The sequence below is a fragment of the Bufo bufo genome, chromosome 8 (genome assembly GCF_905171765.1).
Source record: "Bufo bufo chromosome 8, aBufBuf1.1, whole genome shotgun sequence".
Lineage (NCBI taxonomy): Eukaryota > Metazoa > Chordata > Amphibia > Anura > Bufonidae > Bufo > Bufo bufo.
Window position 1 is genome coordinate 103,913,308 of NC_053396.1, and position 17,691 is coordinate 103,930,998.

Below are 17,691 nucleotides of genomic sequence, written 5' to 3' on the forward strand. Positions count from 1 at the left end.
ATTGAGCACTATTGAATTGGGGGGGGGGGGGGGGATTATATCTACTAGGGCCTAAATGGGGGTAATCACTATATAGGGGAATAAAAGGAGGCATTAATACTAAATAGGTGCGTTCAATTATGCAGAAAGAAGTGATCAGGATACGTCATCAAAGTGACCTGGGCAGAACTGAGAAAAAAATAAATGGAAGAGAAAAAGACTCCAGCCAGAGGAGACATCACCTGGGGTCCTTAATGGGATCATTAAAAGGCTTTTCTGAGATTTGTATACTCATGACCTATCCTCAGAATAGGTCATCAGTATCTGATTAGTGGGAGTCCGACACCCGGGATCCCTGCCAATCAGCTGTTTGAGAAGGCATCGGCGCTCCTGTTAGTGCTGCACCCTTCTCGTAGATTACCAAGTACAGCACCGTACATTGTATAGAGGCCGTGCTTGGTATCGCAGCTCAGCCCTATTCACCTCAAAGGGTGCTGAGCTTCGCCTAGGCCACGTGACAGATGAAGGTTTCCTCACTCGGCCTAGGGAAAGCAGTGAGAAGGCCGTGGCGCTACTGCGATCGCTGCAACCTTCGAACAGCTGATCAGTATTAACATCTCGGAAAACCCATTGAATGACTGTTTTGTTAAGTGCGTGATTTGCCCTGATTCCCCCCCCCTCCCCCCCCCCATGGTCCACAAGAAAATAATTCTGCATGAAAAAGGTCCATGGTATAAAAAAATAAAAAAGTTGGGCACCACTGCTATAAGTCATTATTAAACCTTTTAAATAGGCCTTGAGAGATAATTTAGGATTGTAGCCAAGCAAGTAACTTATCTGCAGACATGTGATCAGATCATCAGTGCTGAGCAAACAGAAATTTACATAACTTTTTCCTAGAGGAGCATTGTGTGGCCTATAAGACTCCATATACTCTTACTACGCACTCGGAGAAATAGTATCCCCCAGATCCCCTGCAATATACATACACAATGGGCAGGTGTAAAATCCATAGGCTGCTATACACACACTATGGTCAGTCTTGTGTGTCACACTATACACAGCTCTGATTTATGACGCTACATATCCACTTCTCAACTTGAAATACGCTTTTAATGAATATTCGGTTATTTCTGGGAAATTGAAAACCTATAAAATATTCTCCTGTCTGTACCCACATGTCATGATTTAAAAGTCTTATTATATAGGGTCTGGGCTGTAGACCCGTTACACGTCAGCGGTATAACATTTCCTGTAACCTATACAGCTTCTTATAAAACCTCAGGCTTTGGCCAGCCAAGAAACTTGCTAAACGTAGCACTTCATTTCCAAAATTCAGCAGGGACCTTCTATAAGTTGTAGCTCTGGATAAAGAAATGAATGTTACCCTATAAATTACAATGCAGCAGCTGCACCACATAAAAGTGAAATACTCACAATCTGCCTGAGTTAACAAAAACCAAGGATAAAGACGCCTAACCACTCCGAGGATATTTATCAACGTTTTCTGGTGAGAAAAACAGGGCGGCGCTGGAAAAACGTGCATGGAAAGCAAAAACAGCATTGTGCTGACTGATAAGCAGAAAAGCGTAAATTAATGAACTTGCTATCAATGCATTTTTCCATGGTTGGAAACGTGGGGAAAACTGCTTAGGCTGCCCAAACCAGTGTACAAAGTCAGGGGAATTTACAGGTTTCCACATCCCCAAAATTGAGCTACATTATAAGAAATGATGTGTGAATATAGCTCTTGAGGCCCCTCCTGCATACGGTGTGTTGTTTTAGTTCTCTGACCACTTCTTCACTTTTAGCATTCAGTCCAGTCCTCACTTAAGACCTGCTCCTGTCCCTCTGATTGTGCGCATTATGACTGCTCGTCAAAAATATATATTTCTGTATAAAATTAAGCAAAATAAAACACGGATTCTTTTGTTTTTATACATCTCAAAATTTCTATCTCAATTTGCCAGTTTTAGCCGCATCCCGGTCCAGTCAAGGACCTTTTGCACGCTGTTCGTAACCTGGTGACAGACGCAGTTTATTTTAGGTTACAGAAAATTGCATTCTGTTGATTCGTCAGGAAGCCCAAAGTTCCTGGGATAACATTGAGCAGTCATGGGGACACAGGCACAGAAAAGTCCTGACAAGCTTGGCAGTTGCCTTTAAGTGGAGTCTTTCACCTCGTTTGCACTTAAATCAACAAATCGGCAGCATCCCGCTGTACACCAAAACGCTGGCTAAACAAACTTTCGTTAGCCTTTGTGTTTGCAGCACAAAATCTTTATTCCATATGCAATCCGTTGCTGCAAGAGTCTAAGCCCCTCCTGTCGTAACCATTCATAGTCACTTCCCTCTCCTCTTCCTGCGATGTAGCTCATCCTCCTTGGTGAAACTGTCCAGCACATTACAAACACCGCTGTGGGCAACACCTTCACAGCTCCTCCTCTTCTCCCCTGTGGTTTGCTGCTTGATGGCACATGCCCATTACAAGCTGTGAAGCCAGTTCCTACAGGGGTGTTTGCAGCAGGCACAGGACAGAATTTCAGGGCGATGAGTGACATTTCCAGTGGCGGACTGGCCCCAGACCCTACAGGAAAATTTCCTGGTGGGCCGATGTCCAGAGGGCCCGCCAAGCCCTCCTCATGCCTGCTGGACAGGTAGATAATGATCCGATGCTCATAGCATTAATTAATGCTAGAAGCATCAGGTACTTATGCACCTGGATGGTGGCCTGAATTTACCCGTATCACCGTCGTCAGGGTGGCGATATAGTCACATACTGCAATGGGGCAGCAGTATTTTATGCTGTGGTACTTGGTTCTGCTGGGATGGTATTTTGTTTCCAGATCCTACTTCTGTTGGCCCGGTCTTCTGTCAATTTGGACCCACTTTTAGTTTGTTTTCCAGGGCCACTCTAAGTTTTCAGTCCGCTCCTGGACATTGCAGACAGAGGGGAAGGGCGTTAGAGAGGAGCTATGAATGCTTTGGACAGGAGGTTTTGGGCACTTACCACAATGGATAAACCCCCCCCCCTCGAATGAGATATCTAAAGACAGTCTCCGGTGGGAAGACATCAAATTCCTAGCCAAAACCTCCTTTGCACTGTTAAAAATTAAATAATGATTATTTATGAGGGTGACTATGCTTCTGCATGGGGAAGGGGGCAACTCTCCCCATGATGTGTATATACAGGGTGGGCCATTTATATGGATACACCTTAATAAAATGGGAATGCTTGGTGATATTAACTTCCTGTTTGTGGCACATTAGTATAAGTGAGGGGGGAAACTTTTCAAGATGGGTGGTGACCATGGCGGCCATTTTGAATCCAACTTTAGTTTTTTCAATAGGAAGAGGGTCATGTGACATCAAACTTATTGGGAATTTCACAAGAAAAACAATGGTGTGCTTGGTTTTAACGTAACTTTATTCTTTCATGAGTTATTTACACGTTTCTGACCACTTATGAAATGTGTTCAATGTGCTGCCCATTGTGTTGGATTGTCAATGCAACCCTCTTCTCCCACTCTTCACACACTGATAGCAACACCGCAGGAGAAATGCTAGCACAGGCTTCCAGTATCGGTAGTTTCAGGTGCTGCACATCTCGTATCTTCACAGCATAGACAATTGCCTTCAGATGACCCCAAAGATAAAAGTCTAAGGGGGTTATATCGGGATACCTCGGGGGCCATTCAACTGGCCCACGACGACCAATCCACTTTCCAGGAAACTGTTCATCTAGGAATGCTCGGACCGGACACCCATAATGTGGTGGTGCACCATCTTGCTGGAAAAACTCAGGGAACGTGCCAGCTTCAGTGCATAAAGAGGGAAACACATCATCATGTAGCAATTTCGCATATCCAGTGGCCTTGAGGTTTCCATTGATGAAGAATGGCCCCACTATCTTTGTACCCCATATACCACACCATACCATCAATTTTTTTGTTCCAACAGTCTTGGAGGGATCTATCCAATGTGGGTTAGTGTCAGACCAATAGCGGTGGTTTTGTTTGTTAACTTCACCATTCACATAAAAGTTTGCCTCATTACTGAACAAAATCTTCTGCGTAAACTGAGGGTCCTGTTCCAATTTTTGTTTTGCTCATTCTGCAAATTCAGTGCGCCGATCTGGGTCATCCTCGTTGAGATGCTGCAGTAGCTGGAGTTTGTAAGGGTGCCATTTGTGAGTAGCTAATAGCTAGTAGCCGAAGGGATGTTCGACTAATGCCACTCTCCAGTGACATGCGGCGAGTGCTACGCTGTGGGCTCTTCCTGAATGAAGCTAGGACAGCCACTGATGTTTCTTCATTAGAGACAGATTTCATGCGTCCACATTTTGGCAAATCCAACACTGAACCAGTTTCACGAAACTTAGCAAGCAGTTTGCTAACTGTAGCATGGGAGATGGGTGGTCTCGTAGGGTGTCTTGCATTGAAATCTGCTGCAATGACCCCTTACTGAGTTCACCAGACATCAACACAATTTCTATCCGCTCCTCACGTGTTAACCTCGGCGACATGTCAATGGCTGTAAAGAGAAACTTGTAAATATCTCATGAAAGAATAAAGTTACGTTAAAACCTAGCACACCATTGTTTTTCGTGTGAAAATCCCAATAAGTTTGATGTGTCACATGACCCTCTTCCTATTGAAAAAACAAAAGTTGGATTCAAAATGGCCGCCATGGTCACCACCCATCTTGAAAAGTTTCCCCCCTCACATATACTAATGTGCCACAAACAGGAAGTTAATATCACCAACCATTCCCATTTTATTAAGGTGTATCCATATAAATGGCCCACCCTGTATTATATATATATATATATATATATATATATTATATATACACATACATACACACACACACACACATACATACACACAGATACATATACCCATATACATACATACACTCACACAAAGTTTTGGTAGTTCCCCTTTAAGCGGTGAAACATGGCTACATATTTTATTGAATCAGTAGGAGTTGTATTGTTCCCATGATACAGAGGACATAACAACAACAGGGTTATCAGCAGACTACATCAGTCGGTGCAGACCTTTCCGTTGTCTTTTGCTTTATCCAGCTACTATATGTGTGTACACAAACCATAGGTTGCATGTAAATGTGCAGGGACAAAGTAAATGTTGGCACATTGCTTGTGAAGTAACAACTGTTCAAGGGCAGCCGCTGACATCTGCAATGTCAGGATGACTCATTATCCTGATCTGCACCAGAACCCAAAAAGGTTGCCACGGTTACTGTTTAGCAAAATAAGTGCGGAGCTGCCGGCCATCTTTGCACTAATGTCTGCAGAGGAGATTTTAAATAAAGAAAAGTATAGAAGATACATTTAGAAATGTTCATTTCATTTTGAAAATTAAAACAAGGCTCTATATACAAATACTATACTAGAACTAAAGCGGCTTTTAAAGTGATGGCACATGGCTAGGATAGGCTGTGGGGACCCCCAGTGAACCTGAGAATGATGCCGTGGTGGAGCACAACAGGTGGCCGGAAAGTCCGCTGTGCAGGGAGAACCAGCAAAGGGGACGCAGCACTAAAGCCCCTTTATTCTCAGGATCAGCGTTTGTCTCTATAACAAATGAAGCAGCTCTACAGCTAATACAACCCCATTGATATAACATGATCCAAGGGATTTGCTATTTAAAAATATTATTATAATTACATTTTAAAGTGGGTCCGCAAATAAACTTTATGTATTGCACTAATATACTTCCTAAAAGTTCAATACCTGCAAGTAAATCTTCTTCAAACCAGGAATACAGTCCCCAATTTTACCAGATACAAGACGCCCAATGCTAGATGCTCCCCCAATGCACACCAACAGTATCCATTCCATGGTGTTATCCTTAAATCTCTGCTCCACAAACTTTATCTAAGAGAACAGAAAAATGGTAATTAGAGGACACAAAGGTTTTTCCATCAGGGGAGTATAATACATGTTAGATTGAGTCTGAAGCCACCATGAAGCCCCAGCCTTAATGCAGAATAGGACATTGATGTGTGATTTGTGGGAGTCCTACCCCGGGGAATCACATCATCTGTGTCACCGGCCCCCTCAGGGACCCCTGTGATCATGAAAATGGGTACTCCATACCTCTCGGAACGCGAGAATAGAGCAGCAGTGCACTTGCCCAACCTGTCGCTTCGTTCAATTTGAGGCACTTCGGGGGATACAGGGTATCCAATTCTCACAGGAGCAGATTGGCCATAGACATTACAGGGGAATTTCCCGGTGGGCTGCTGCCCAGGGAGCCGCCCTAAGGCCTCCTCTCTCCCACTGGCTGGGTACATAATGAGGTCTCAGCTGTAATTTACAGAGTGAGAATCAGGGACTCAAATACCAGCTACAGCACATGCCCTCCTGAATTCAGCTGCTGTGGCCCGCATATCACTTCCTTAGGCCCTGCACCACATGTTAATCAAAGAGGACTAGAGGAGGAGGACAAAAAATTTCAGCTATTAATGGCCACCACAAAGGAACAGCTTTTGGGGTAATACACTGCTCAAAAAAATAAAGGGAACACTTAAACAACACAATGTAACTCCAAGTCAATCACACTTCTGTGAAATTAAACGGTCCACTTAGGAAGCAACACTGAGTGACAATCAATTTCACATGCTGTTGTGCAAATGGGATAGACAACAGGTGGAAATTATAGGCAATTAGCAAGACACCCCCAATAAAGGAATGGTTCTGCAGGTGGTGATCACAGACCACTTCTCAGTTCCTATGCTTCCTGGCTGATGTTTTGGTCACTTTTGAATGCTGGCGGTGCTTTCACTCTAGTGGTAGCATGAGACGGAGTCTACAACCCACACAAGTGGCTCAGGTAGTGCAGCTTATCCAGGATGGCACATCAATGCGAGCTGTGGCAAGAAGGTTTGCTGTGTCTGTCAGCGTAGTGTCCAGAGCATGGAGGCGCTACCAGGAGACAGGCCAGTACATCAGGAGACGTGGAGGAGGCCGTAGGAGGGCAACAACCCAGCAGCAGGACCGCTACCTCCGCCTTTGTGCAAGGAGGAACAGGAGGAGCACTGCCAGAGCCCTGCAAAACGACCTCCAGCAGGCCACAAATGTGCATGTGTCTGCTCAAACGGTCAGAAACAGACTCCATGAGCGTGATATGAGGGCCCGACGTCCACAGGTGGGGGTTAAGCTTACAGCTCAACACCGTGCAGGACGTTTGGCATTTGCCAGAGAACACCAAGATTGGCAATGGCGCCCTGTGCTCTTCACAGATGAAAGCAGGTTCACACTGAAAACATGTGACAGACGTGACAGAGTCTGGAGACGCCGTGGAGAACGTTCTGCTGCCTGCAACATCCTCCAGCAATGCCAGCATGACCGTTTTGGCATTGGGTCAGTAATGGTGTGGGGTGGCATTTCTTTGGAGGGCTGCACAGCCCTCCATGTGCTCGCCAGAGGTAGCCTGACTGCCATTAGGTACCGAGATGAGATCCTCAGACCCCTTGTGAGACCATATGCTGGTGCGGTTGGCCCTGGGTTCCTCCTAATGAAAGACAATGCTAGACCTCATGTGGCTGGAGTGTGTCAGCAGTTCCTGCAAGATGAAGGCATTGATGCTATGGACTGGCCTGCCCATTCCCCAGACCTGAATCCAATTGAGCACATCTGGGACATCATGTCTCGCTCTATCCACCAACGTCACGTTGCACCACAGACTGTCCAGGAGTTGGCAGATGCTTTAGTCCAGGTCTGGGAAGAGATCCCTCAGGAGACTGTCCGCTACCTCATCAGGAGCATGCACAGGCGTTGTAGGGAGGTCATACAGGCACGTGGAGGCCACACACACTACTGAGCCTCATTTTGACTTGTTTTAAGGACATTACATCAAAGTTGGATCAGCCTGTAGTGTGTTTTTCCACTTTAATTTTGAGTGTGACTCCAAATCCAGACCTCCATGGGTTAAAAAAAGTGATTTCCATTTTTTTTATTTTTGTGTGATTTTGTTGTCAGCACATTGTTCTTTACATAGTTGAAAGTATTTCAGAAGAATATTAAATTAACTCAGATCTAGGATGTGTTATTTTTGTGTTCCCGTTTTTTTGAGCAGTGTATATTGTGCAGCACTGTGGTACTGTATATGGTTCCACTGGGACCGTATTTTATGCTACGGTATTGCTGACCCTGCTTACTTATGTTGCCATGCTTTCTGTCAATTTTGACCCCCCCCCCCCCCCCCCCCCCTACAACACAGGGCCACTTTTAGTTTTATTTTCCAGGGCCAGTTTAAGTTCCCAATCTGTGTCTGCGTTCTCGTAATTAGTGGATGTTAGCTCCCTAATAGTTATCCCCTACCCAGGGTATAGGGGAGAACTTTTGCATGGAGAGAAGCCAATCTTCTATCACTGAGATTTATGGGCTAGACAGAGAGAAGGAGAGTTGTACATGCCATTATTTTCCTCTCTGGGGCGAAAAAAAATAAATAAATAGTTTTTAGCTTTTACCCTTTACCCAGAGATTCCCATCAACTTAGGTCTAATGTGAAAGAACCGACCCATATATTTTGGAACAAATTACGCAATGCTGCTCATAATGTTTTGGGTACTGATCAAGTCATCCACCAGGATATACATAAAATTTTATGCATGTGCTGACTTGGTGGCCAATCAGCTGATATTTTCTAATATTACACAATAAATCCTCATTTGTTACCACTACAAAATGTATTTTCATTCTCTTTTTATACATCTGTATATATACACACACACACACGTATACATACTGTAAACTAGTAGTTAAGGCAGATTCACCATTACATCATCACTTACTGTACATTTATAGTAACATATATTTTGACCATTTACAATACTCACATACCAGATGTACATATGGAACAAAATATCCCAAAACTGTTGTAGCAATACCACAAGCCCAGATTCTGTAGGTCTTCTTCTGGAATACTTGCATGTTAAAATACTTCCGGGTATGTGCCAGACACTGCTGGGTCTTACTTCTGCCTGCCAAATTCTCTTTCTCTTTAACATCTACCGGTGTTGGCAGAAGTGGCTTGAAGGTCAGAGAGAGGAAAATTTGAATGAACATGAAAACACTGAGCACTTGAAATGTATGTGCCAAGCCGATGGCTGTTCCCATGGTCTTCAGCAAGAAAGGAAAGCATAATGTGAAGATGCAGCCTCCCCCGGCCACAATGCCATTGGCAAGACCAAGACGCTTCTTGAAGTAATGACCAAGTATAACCAATGAGGGCTGGAAAGCAAAAGAACTGCCACATCCAAAGAGTATCCCATACGTAAAATATCGGACACCAAGAGATCTGTGAAGATGAAAAATACCCAGATATTATATATACCATATTTTTCAGACTATTAGACACACTGTTTTCCCTCAAAAGTGGGGGCAGGGGGGGTTATTGGCAGTGCATCTTATGGTGAAAATGCTAATGACGGTATGAAGGAGGCGAGTGTAGCACTGCACTGGCTCATCACTTCCTGGTCTTCTTCCGGGTGTTACACTGCACGTGTCCGGACTGCGTACATTGTAAGGACATTGGGGGTCATTTATTAAGATTGGAATTTTCGGTGCTGGTCTTAACATCCCCTATAGCTGGTGGTTGATCTGCCGAACTTATGAAGAGGCGCAGGCCTCTCCATAACTTCAGCAGATCCACCACCGCTTCTAAATGTAAGACAGCTTCCTAGCGGTCTTACATTTAGACCATTTTCTATGCCTAAACCAGGTGTAGAAAATGGTAAATGAGACAGGCCTGCTGGTCCGTCCCCTTCTCCGCCTACACCAAGCCCACATTTTTTTTAGACCTGGCATGAGCAGGGAAAAGTTGCGGCCAAAGTTCCTCCAATCTGCGTCAGAAATACACCTAGTATTTCTCGTTAGTAAATGACCCCCATAGTGCATGTAGGCAAGTAACAATAACTTGCCGCTGTGGAACGTCAGGTTACGGTGTACCGCTAGGCCAGAAGACAACCGGGGAGCCATGAATGCAGGAAAGACTACCGGATCTGCAGAGTGGTGGCAGAGCAGGAAAGTTAATAATTTTTTGGGTCGGATGGAACTTGGGGGCTCTGACCTCAAGAGGAATGGCGGTCTTATACAGAGGTCTGATGGAGGTTAGGGGTCTGAGCTGAGGTCTGATGATTATTTTTTTCCTATTTTCCTCCTCTATATATCCTAGGTGCGTCTTATGGAGAGAAAAATACAGTATCTAGCCCACAAATTGTTTTTCTAGATGTTTGCCATGTTGCTAGTGTCGTTAAATTGTTGTTTGCGCCAAGTATTGCTATAGCTGTTCTACGTCATTACTCAGCATCACTTACAAATACTGTTCATGTTCAACATCAAATGCCGTTCATAAAACTACAAATCAAACAGCTAATTATCAACATTATTATCATGTTTTTAGTCTAGAAACTGTTATTACGGTACCATATTCTTCTATAAAAAAGGTTCTTACAACATTTCCTGGAACTGCTTCTCAGGAAACAATGTCCTGTGCCTTCTAGACAGTTTGCTTAGATTTTTACATGAGTAATAGGAATATGGATATGTCAATGACGCCCACTCAATTCTGTGAACATTTTAGTCTTCTAGAAAATGCTGTGAGAAAGACAACAGGACAGAGGTCACCAGTATTATGCCTTATACTGAATATATGGTGCCAACTCTGACTGGTCTCTCCCTCTATTATGGTCAAAATGATACATTGCAAAAAGTATGACCAGTTCCATTAAGAAATGACAGTGAAGCGGAAACTCCCAGATATAAGGAAGAATACTCAAGGGGTTGCACAGTTGCATATTCTCCAGCTTAATCTGATATCTACATGGAGAGATGCAACTCCACACTGGTCGGGACAGTCGCTGAGGCATCCATCCGACACCCAGCTTGTATTGTGCATGCCCTGGTTCTAATTAATGGGACATATACAAAATAGTTGCTGGGCAATAGACAGTTACCTGGCAGATTGAGCGGGAGAGTATACCTGGACAACCCCTTTCTATCCATCTCTATATCTAAACTTTTCTAAATTTTCACAATTCTAAAAAGCCCTTTCAGTGCTCTACTGACAGTCTTTGTACTTTCCCACAAAACATTAGTTTATACGCATGAGTTACTAATAAAGGACATATGATATCTTCAGTTGGTAGAACACTAAAGATCACAGAGTAGGTCTACCTTTTAAAACAAAAGGGAGTAATAATGCAAAAGTTTTGTGCTTCAGAGTAGTCTGTTCTATAATGAAGGTAAAGAGCAGGTGGTTTAACAAAGAGTGTACTAAGTATGGAACACAATCTTACTTGGTGAATGAACTTGACAATAATCCAATGAAAGCCAAAGCGGCTCCTCCAGATGAGGTCTTTTGACATCCCAGCCTATCTGTGAAGATGCTCACAACTGGGGAGCAGAAGAAGATCATTCCCATGGCAAGAGCTCCGACCCAAGCTGTGAGAAAAAAAGAAACCTGTTAGAGTGCAATAAATACAAAACTAATTTCCAACACAAACCCACAGTTACATGGTTTTATGTTCTGATGTATCTTCATAACCACCAAAAGTGCTGGTAAAAGGCCTTTGAGTATTAGAGTTGAGTGGTGGGTTGTTGGACTAGGATGTGTTAGGGTGCCTTGACATGTGGCAGATTTTGTTGCGAAAAATTTCTGCAACAGAAAATCGGTTCTATTCATTGGAATGGGGCTGCTTTTGGGGGAAGCACATTGATTTCTGTAAACCCCATTGGGATAGATGGAACTGATTTTTAGCCGCAGAACCTTCATGCAACAAAACCTGCCACATGTGAAGGGATCCTAACAGGTCACAACATTTGAATCTGGGGCCAAATCAGATCTCACTCTTTCAATGAACAGTAAAATGCCAGGCTTTACAATGTGCCAGGATGGACAAAAGGTGGCATATCAAAGTACTGATTAAGTAATCCTAATAAACACTTATTAAGACCAGCATATTAGATGCTGGTCTTAATCTGTCACCCGTTTGTGTCATATGCATCACAATTATTAAGAGGTGCATGTCTCTTACTAATTGTTGCACATCTGTGCAGGTCATTGCAGTAAAACAGAAATCTACATCAGCTAGGGGGCTGGAAAAGTGGGGAGCGGGGCTCCAAATCCTCAAAAAGTTGCAGAATTTTGTACAACCATGACATGTGCCAAACCTTGCGACTCATGATGCCAGTTTTCTGGAGTACCAGGGATAGTAAATATCCCCCTAAGTGTGCTGTATTTATAAGATGAACCTCATCATAAAACACAACTCTGTTTTAGAGGAGGAAAATCAGAAAAAAAAAAAAATTATTGGACCTCAGATAAGATCTCAAATCAGAGACCCACGGGAAGATTTATTAAACTGGTCTAAAGTAGAATTGGCTTAGTTGCTCATAGCAACCAGATTCCACCTTTCATTTTCCAAAAGGAGCTGTGAGTAATGAAAGGTGGAATCTGATTGGTTGCTATGGGCAACTAAGCCATCTCTACTTTATACCAGTTTGATAATCTTCTCCTCCCTTTTCCCCCAATCTTTATCAGACCTCAGATCAGACCCCCAATCTTCATCACAACTCAGATCAGACAGTAAAATAAAGAAAACAACTTGAGGGCTATAAACACCAGCCAATTATCACGGTTCCTGTGAACGGTCATTCACGACAATCTGTCCATCTAAATGTGCCACCGATCACCCGATGAACGAGTGAAATGCTTGTTTTCATCAGGTGATCCTGACATTTGTACAGGCACTACAACCATTGTCCCTGGGCAGCAGATTGTGCTGTCTAAACATCCATCTGCCACCCAGAAACAATGATCCCTTGTCCTCATACTGTGAAGGAGATTGCTGCGTATAAAAGCAGCTGTCTACTTCAATCAGCGAGCATCCGGCTGTTGGGAAGGAACGCTTCCTTCCTGACAATCAACTGCTACATCGTGCAGTCTAATACCTCTCCTGCTCCAGATGGCCTGCTCTTCCTGTACTCACCGCTCCCTGGTCTTCTGCTGGCACCATGTTGCACTATGAACTGACATCGCACAGCATCAGGTCATAGTGCACAGTCAGAATACAGCACAGCGGGCACCCAGAAGATGACCATGGAGAGGATAATACAGCGAGTGCTACACTCACCACTCCCTGCACCTCCTCCATACTAATGAGTTCTTCCATAATTAAAGCGCTCACTAGCATTTGCTTTATAAGACACATTGCCAATTTCCCACCACTTTTGGGAGAGAAAAAGTATATCTTTATAAAAGTGAAAAATATAGTATATATGTGGTGCAAGCTTCTGAGATTTATTATATAGCCTTGGGGCTTTGTATTAGGCTCCATGTATTTGGGGTTTCTTTATATGATTAGTAATGTAGTTTACCTTTGGAGAGCACTGCATTTTGTAACTGTCAATGAATCTCCTATATATACACACCGATCAAGTCAGATTTTCAGTTAATGCAAAACATGAATTTCTGGCTGTAAACCTTTTGTTGAAGACAGACTTTAAAAGTAACGTGGTCGGGATCACCATGACACATGCAAACTTCTACCAGGAAGAGCTGAACGTGTAAATTTTCATTGTTTGTAGACTTCATTTAGGGCTCCAGAAATCAAAGCATTCTCCTGACTCACTTGCGAGCCATTGCTAATTGTTTAAGTGTCTCTGCTTTGCATCAGGAGACACTTGAAAACATGATGTCAATTTTAAAGCCTCCTTTGTGGAAAACATTCTAAGAAATCAGTACGAAGCAATAATCTGAGTTATGTGAATAAAGCCTCAAGCCATTTAGTGCAGGAGACCTATGCTCAATTTTATTAAAAATAATCCACAAATCTTGTCTACCCGATTAAAGGATCTAATATCTAAACACAGAAAAATGTAAGGAAGAAAAATGCTTATCTGTCTTCCCCTGATGTCTCTAGTAGACCATGAAGGTGTGGTCTGCTGGGTGTAGAATTCTCCATAACTAGCGAGAGGGGCAGTTTTCACTTTTTAAGCTTCCTTATACTAATGGAACATCACCTCATCTGTCAGACTGGAGGATACAATGGAATACGTAATTGGCTATTTCAAATTCCACCTTAATTAGTAATTTCAATGAGCCATGAAAAGCAATACTGCAGCAAAGGTCTACTGCAGATTCTATGACTAGCTCTAGGCACTGGTCAAGACCCAGGATTCCTACATGACTATTACTTAACATCAGATACAGCCAGATTTATTGAAATTTCGACCAACATCCAATTGGGACTTTTGTGTATGTATACTCCGCTAGGAAAAACGCATTTGTATATTTTCTCAGAATTTGTTTTATAAAACATGATTCCTATGTTTCACTATATTTGGCAACTAAAAGCAAACAAAATTGTGGAGGAATGATGAAGTATACATACTACCAGCAGCATACACTGGGCCTTTTCAACAAATCTCTAGAAACTGAGTGTCAAGTGGACACAGAACAATTTGTGTCTATGAGCTTTAGCTATTTACTCTACATTTTCTATAAATTCTTGTGGGAATTTGTTAGGGCAGATAGTTGCCCTATTTCAAAATCCCTCTAAAAGAAAAGGAAAGGGAAGAGAGAAAAAAGGATCACAATGCAATTAAGCCAATACCATCAAAGTCCCATACAAATCCATTTGTGCGTAGGTTTTCCAAATAATAAAAGGGGACAAGCAAGCATACTTGGACGAAATAGATCAGAATGGTTTTAGGCACAAGCGGTCTCTGCCAGTTTTATTTTCTCAGATTACGAACAATGTACTAAATTCAACAACAGCAGACACGTACGAAGCGAGCACCTCTACATGAGAAATAGAAACATCTTTTTATTATCTCAATGACTAAGTGCAAATACTTAAAAGCAGACAGATATTGTTTAAAAACTATTAATAAGCTGCACAAAATGGCCATTCCAACCTCTAATAAGATCCTATAACTCCACATGGACCTCTAACCAAAAATGGAACCTAAAAAGGTAGCCAGCCCTCGAAAATCCAAACAAAAAATTTATAAATGTCAATATAGCTGTGATAAGAGTATTAGCAACCAGAAATTGAGAACAAATATAGTAGTCATAGATGTTCAAAAATATAATAATGTTAATGTAAAAAAAGTAAAAGAAAATAAAAACATAATAATGAACTAAAACATGCTAGTAAACCTGAATAAATTAGGCAGTATCAAACCATAAAGTTTGCGCAAGACCACGGGAGCCATTGACATTTGAGAGAGCTCTTCAAAAAGTTTCCGCACTTTTACAATTTGAAATGGAAACAGGGAGGATGGGAGGAGTAATAATTGGTCATGTCTGAGTGCAATGTGACTAGTCTGTCTGGCAAGCCAGCTGACTTTGCAGTAGGGCTGCAACGAGTAATCGACTTTAAATCGATAATATTCGATAACGGGATTTGTTGTCGACGAATCCAGTTATCGAATAATCGCCGAATCGTTCCTATGCGGGCGGTTTACTTTAAATCAGCGCATCTTTATTTTACCTTACAATGAAGCTCCAGTAACAGGCAGAGCGGACAGCAGCGTAACATCACTTACTCACGTGATGCACTTGCTCCGCCTCCTTCATTCATAAAGTGGGCGGAGCAGGTGCGTCACGTGAGTGAGTGACGTTACGCCGCCGCCCGCTCTGCCTGTTCCAGAATAGTCTGCTGTGAGCAGCGGGGCCGGGGCTGTTATGGGAGGGGGATCTGTGTATGGCACTGCTATGGGGAGGGCGATATGTGTATGGCACTGTTATGGGGAAGGGGATCTGTGCACTGTTATGGGGAGGGGGATCTGTGCACTGTTATGGGGAGGGGGATCTGTGGATGACACATATAGCATAAGATGCTATATAGTGTCATCCACAGATCCCCCCTCCCCATAACAGTGCACAGATCCCCTCCCCATAACAGTGCCATCCACAGATCCTCCTCCCCATAACAGTGCCATCCACAGATCCCCTCCATAACCGTGCCATCCACAGATCCCCCATAACAGTGCCATCCACAGATCCCCCATAACAGTGCCATCCACAATTTGTTTTAATATGGCCTTTGAACATAATTTTTCAAGTAAAATCGTATAAACCTCTTTTTTGTAATTTTGGTGTTTTTTCCCCGATTAATCGATTAAATTATCGACAACTAAATCGATTATTCAAATAATCGTTAGTTGCAGCCCTACTTTGCAGTTTAGTATAAGAGTCATCACACTGTTAAGAAGTTGCACCAAAGAGGAACAAGCGTTCTATCTAATGCTTTTTGTGGGCAGAAGGTGTGCCGGGTGTACAAATTCATTGGTGCATGTGTGCTCAGTATGGGGATAAAAGTACTCTCTCGTAGATAACATGGCCTTTTATTGTGACGAATGTGACAATTTTCTGCAGCAGATCAAACGTGGGTTCACCGTTACGAGCCCGAAAGCAAGTGGTAGAGTATACAATGGAAGCATCCATCATCTCCTGTAGCAAACAAATTCAGGACGCCAAGAAAAATGCATCGCAAAGCAAGTTAACTATGTAGAAAAGTAATGTAATTCCTTCTGGTTTACTTTGGTGGATAACTATGGGTTCCATTTTGTAGAGGTCAATATGGGGTTCCTGGACCTTAGTACTGGTCAGGACCAGATGAGATCTGCATTTTGTGCAGCTTTTTAATTGTATTTTTAATGGTCTGTCAGTTTTTTTTTGTGTCTTTGCACTTTTCTACTGAGGCAATAAAATGTTATATTTTTGATGTAGGCGCAGCCTTGATCATACGTGTGTGCGGTTTAATTTAGAATATTGGTTATACGCACTGTAGTGCACCCCTGTTACTTTCTTGCAGTACTTTTAAAGTTACAAGCAATGCTAACATCTAGCCTAATGAATTACAAGCACGATAGTATCACACAGTGCCAAGATATAAATACATTTAATTGTGCTAAAAAGTCTTAATGAGAACACCGCACAAAGAAAAAAAAATCCTTTGTACAAATTCTGTCTGCTAAAAGGGCTCTTGTCTAATCCAAGGCAATAAAACCAGCCATTGTCCAGCACTTGACCCACTGGCAGAGGGACCTCACACTGAACAACCGTCTGTGTATAAATTTCAACTAATAGCTCCTGTTCTGTGCCCTACATTTCTGAAACATAGTTCATTAACCATGAAGGATATAGCTCAAAGGCAGGAATCTGTCTTTACACGTTATAGTAGGAGTTCTAAAAAAAGATGCAGATCCAGGATGATATACAAAAAAGTTCTTGTGCAATAGGGTTTCCTTGGAATGACAAAAGAAGTTTATATTTGTATGTGTGGATCTGGGCCCAAGACCTGCATCTCTGTGATCTCCCACTTCCACCAATGACCCTCTATCACTAGTCATTCTTCTTGTCCTCAATAGGATAAAATTAAAAATAGATCAATGGCTTCAACACACGGGGTGGACGGCACTCCTTAGTTACAATGCCGCGGGTGCTCGTCTCCAGGGGGGTGCTTCAACACAATCACAATACTCATTCTCATCATTTTATGAAAAGGTTTCCAAAACCCCTCTTGGTACTTTACACAGATAAATCTATAGTAGTTTTGAGTATTAGATCCTGTGAAATGAATTACTTGTTGTTGATAAATGGGCCCAAGAAGCCTACAGTCAAGAAAATTGCTGGAGTATGATATTTAAAAAGGTGTTATTCCATGGTTAAT

The 17,691-nt window shown here is 42.6% G+C and overlaps 1 protein-coding gene across 1 annotated transcript in view; it reads right to left on the minus strand.

Moving 5' to 3' along the window:
* The window catches only part of SLC16A2 (solute carrier family 16 member 2), a 170,011-nt gene that overhangs the window by 23,498 nt on the left and 128,822 nt on the right, over positions 1-17,691 (minus strand). Inside the window, exons 2-4 of the mRNA XM_040406043.1 lie at positions 11,308-11,452; positions 8,852-9,308; positions 5,738-5,881 (exon numbers count right to left, since the gene is read on the minus strand). Of these exons, the coding sequence (XP_040261977.1) occupies positions 5,738-5,881; positions 8,852-9,308; positions 11,308-11,452 (746 nt within the window). The remainder of the gene's footprint in view (positions 1-5,737; positions 5,882-8,851; positions 9,309-11,307; positions 11,453-17,691) is intronic.